Source organism: Armigeres subalbatus, unplaced genomic scaffold (assembly GCF_024139115.2).
Source record: "Armigeres subalbatus isolate Guangzhou_Male unplaced genomic scaffold, GZ_Asu_2 Contig695, whole genome shotgun sequence".
Lineage (NCBI taxonomy): Eukaryota > Metazoa > Arthropoda > Insecta > Diptera > Culicidae > Armigeres > Armigeres subalbatus.
The window spans coordinates 40067-43984 of record NW_026943473.1 but is presented as its reverse complement, the minus strand read 5'-3'; the positions used below and the strand labels follow the sequence as shown (position 1 = coordinate 43984).

General features: G+C 42.6%; 1 protein-coding gene across 1 annotated transcript; it reads left to right on the top strand.

Annotated features, from left to right (window-relative positions):
- Positions 1 to 135: 135 nt before the first annotated feature.
- LOC134204559 (craniofacial development protein 1-like) lies at positions 136 to 1457 on the top strand. The gene is made up of 2 exons (XM_062679368.1): positions 136 to 313; positions 423 to 1457. The coding sequence occupies exon 2, from the start codon at positions 429 to 431 to the stop codon at positions 1257 to 1259; it is 831 nt and encodes a 276-aa protein (XP_062535352.1). The 5' UTR covers positions 136 to 313; positions 423 to 428; the 3' UTR covers positions 1260 to 1457.
- Positions 1458 to 3918: the final 2461 nt, after the last annotated feature.

The window sequence follows — 3918 nt, the reverse complement described above, 5'->3', positions numbered from 1 at the left end:
CTCGTTTTGTTTACTTTTGTTACATACGTCGTTATGAAAAATTATGCTTGATTTATTAGAGAATAAGCCAAACAAAACTCCGACAACGTTTTGACAGTCTTTATGCATTAGTGTTAGTGAAAACAGCAAACAAAACTGAATCCGACTGGATGAGTTGATGATGAAGAACGCATATTTTTAATCGAACATTCATCTGGAGAAGAAAGATCCATCCATTCACGGTCCAAGTAAAACTCTTGTCTAGAAGCTGTTCAAAACGGACTAGTTTCTTTTTCAGGTAACAGCAACCAGCAAGGGTCCCAGGTACTTCGAGGTAAGTACCAACAAGATAGAATTCGTCTTGTAATATATAGGTACATACGGTGTATCTGAACAGCCGGATATTCATATTTTTGTTTAAAAGATTTTTTAACATTTGATAGATTTAAATGGATCCAGAAAATTATCCAAGTGATAGTGATGCTAGTGATGAAGATTTCCGTCCAGATAAAGATGATGAATCTGCTAGTGAAGTAGATTCGGATGAATCGGACGTGGAAGACCTAGACATCAAGGACGACAAAGCTGGTGATAAAAAGCGGAAGCAAAAATCAAAAAATGCCGGTAACAAAAAACGAAAGCTGACAGATGCAGTAGGAAAAGAAAGTAAAGATAACAATCAAACGGAAAAATTGCAAGACGAAGAAGATGAAGAACGTTTAACAGATGCGCTTTGGGCGGATTTCCTGTCAGGAGCAGGTAGTTCTAACGGATCCACAACCTCGACATCAAAAATGTCTATCTGCACCAAAAAAGAGTTGCCTCCTAAAACTGACATTAAGCATGTTTCTGAGAAATCAGTTTCAAATAAATCAGAAAAAAGTGCAACAATCACCAAAATTTTTGAATTTGCTGGAGAAGCAGTCGAAGTGACGGAGGATGTTTCTAGGAGTCAGACCCTTAAAACAGCTAGTAAACCGGCATTGGGCGCCTTCAACGGAAATGCTGGAACAGTGAAACAATTAGGTGCTAGACCGTCAGGAGGTGGACTCGGGGCAGTATTAAGCCAACTTGGCAAAAAGAATAAATTGAGCACTCTAGAGAAAACAAAGCTCGATTGGAACAGTTTCAAGCGCACCCAAGGAATTGAAGAAGAACTGCAAACCCATAATAAAGGCAAGGATGGCTTCCTTGAGAGACAAGACTTCCTTCAAAGAGCAGACGTGCGACAGTTTGAGATTGAAAAGTCTTTCCGTCAAAGCAGCAAGAGTAACCGATAAGATATTTTTTTCATTATTCCCATAATATAATGTATACATATTTGCCCATACTGAGTGCAACATCCAACAGCCAAAATGATTGTTTGCTTGCATAATTTCTTAATAGGCAAATAAAAGTGGTAACTATTATCAATCAAAAATATGTGTACTGTATTGCCTTTTGTCGTGGATTAAAACATCCTGTATTATTTCGTGTCATCCTTGGTTGCATTCACAATTCCATCCAGAGAAATATAGCCATAGACCAAGCAACTATAACTCTAATGACCCTTTCTGATTCTTGATTGAGGGATTTTGCTAGATTTCTAGATTACGAATGGACCGAGGCCCATCCGTGGAAAATGGATGAGCATTAACATGAGACTCCATGACCTGGTCGATATAATTTATATATGCAATTAGGCTTAGTTTCCAACGTTCGATCCATAACGATGATTTTATGCTATGCCTGAAAATTTCAACTAATGGTTTGTGATCGGTTATTAGCCATAAATAAGATTTTCCATTAAATAATGGTAGTATTTTTACATGCCCACTCGAGTGCTTATGCTTTACGTTCTGTCTGAGCATATTTTTGTTTAGTTGAAGTCAAAGCCATGGAATTTTAATTTTACGCCCTGTAGCCAAGTCTTCCCCTTATATTATTTGCAATTCAATTTATTCAGCTTTCAGTATTTACTGCACAGGATCTCCATTAGCGAAATCCAGAATTGGTCACATAGGGTGGAATGACTAATAGTGCCAATAGTGGACTTTTTATGCGGAACTACATGATTAAAGCATAAAAAAGCATTTTCCTATGAAATTCATTGGCAGATATAAATTCTGACATTATATTTCCATTCATTGTTAATGCCATAAAATGTGTATTATATAAAAATGCCCCAATTCGCACGAAAGCTCCATGTTGAGTTTTGGAGATTCAAGTAAGCCTAATATTGCCTTAAAAATCAATACCCGAAAAAATAAAAGGTCCAAGAACTTTGAGCTTGCTTATAGCGCCCCTGTCCCGCTCGGCGCGCCCACAAGCACGTTTCAGGCGAGTGTACAGTTCTCCCACCTTTGCAAATGTTCGGCCGACAATATCCATGTAATTCGCGAAACAAATAAATTGCACAAAAGTCCATCACCTTGTCTTAGGCACCGGCGCGATTCGAACGAACTGAGTGTTCGCCCGAAATCTTTACACAGTTTTGCACACCATCCACCGTAGCTGGTGGTAAGCTTCCCAGTGAAGCTGTTCTCGTCCATAATTTATCATAGCTCTACGCGGTCTATACTGTCGTATGCCGCCTTGAAATCAATGAACAGATGGTGCGTTTGGACCTGGTATTCACGGCATTTTTGAAGAATTTGACGTACAGTAAAGATCTGGTCCGTTGTCGAAGCCGGCTTGATAACTTCCAACGAACTCATTCACTAATGGTGACAGACGACGGAAGGGATATCACTTTGTAGGCGGCATTAAGGATGATGATTGCTCGAAAGTTCTCGCACTCCAGCTTGTCGCCTTTCTTGTAGATGAGGCATATAACCCCTACCTTCCACTCCACCGGTAGCTGTTTAGTTGTGCAGGCAAGTGGTCAGCTTTTCATGGTGAAGTTATGGCGCACAAGCCCAAGTCCTGGTGTTAGGTGGGACGCTATACAGCCCTGACACGACGGCCCTCCAACGAGACAGGCGGTTTGCGCAGGCCCAATAAGCCGCCTGGAAAACCAATAATTACGAACAATATAAGAGATAATGCGACTCGATATAATCGGCAAAGACCTAGGCGACGAATAAAGGATCACGATTGGAAGCTTGGAACATGGAACTGCAAGTCGCTAGGTTTCGCAGGTTGCGACAGGATGATCTACGATGAATTACATCCCCGCAACTTCGACGTCGTGGCGCTGCATGAGATTTGCTGGACAGGACAGAAAGTGTGGAAAAGCGGGCATCGAGCGGCTACCTCCTACCAAAGCTGTGGCACCACCAACGAGCTGGGAACCGGCTTCATAGTGCTGGGTAAGATGCGCCATCGTGTGATTGGGTGGCAGCCAATCAACGCAAGGATGTGCAAGCTGAGGATTAAAGGCCGTTTCTTCAACTATAGCATCATCAACGTGCACTGCGCACACGAAGAAAGAAAGACGAAAAAAGACGACGAGAAAGAAGCGTTCTACTTCTACGCACAGCTGGAGCAGACATACGATGGATGCCCACTGCGGGACGTCAAAATCGTCATCGGTGACATGAACGTACAGGTAGGAAGGGAGGAAATGTATAGACCGGTCATCGGACCGGATAGTCTGCACACCGTATTGAATGACAACGGCCAATGATGCATAAACTTCGCAGCCTCCCGCGGAATGGTAGCCCGAAGCACCTTCTTTCCCCGCAAAAATATCCACAAAGCCACATGGAGATCACCTAACCAAGAAACGGAAAACCAAATCGGCCACGTTCTAATCGACGGTAAATTCTTCTCCGACATTACGAACGTCCGCACTTATCGCAATGCGAATATTGAATCCGACCACTACCTCGTTGCAGTATGCCTGCGCTCAAAACTCTCGACGGTGTACAACACGCGTCGAAGTCGGATGCCGCGGCTTAACATTGGGCGGCTACAAGACGGTAGACTAGCCCAAAAATACGCGCAGCAGCTGGAAGT

Excerpts from the sequence above, each read along its gene's own strand:
- LOC134204559 (XM_062679368.1), top strand. The coding sequence starts at position 429 with ATGGATCCAGAAAATTATCCAAGTGATAGTGATGCTAGTGATGAAGAT.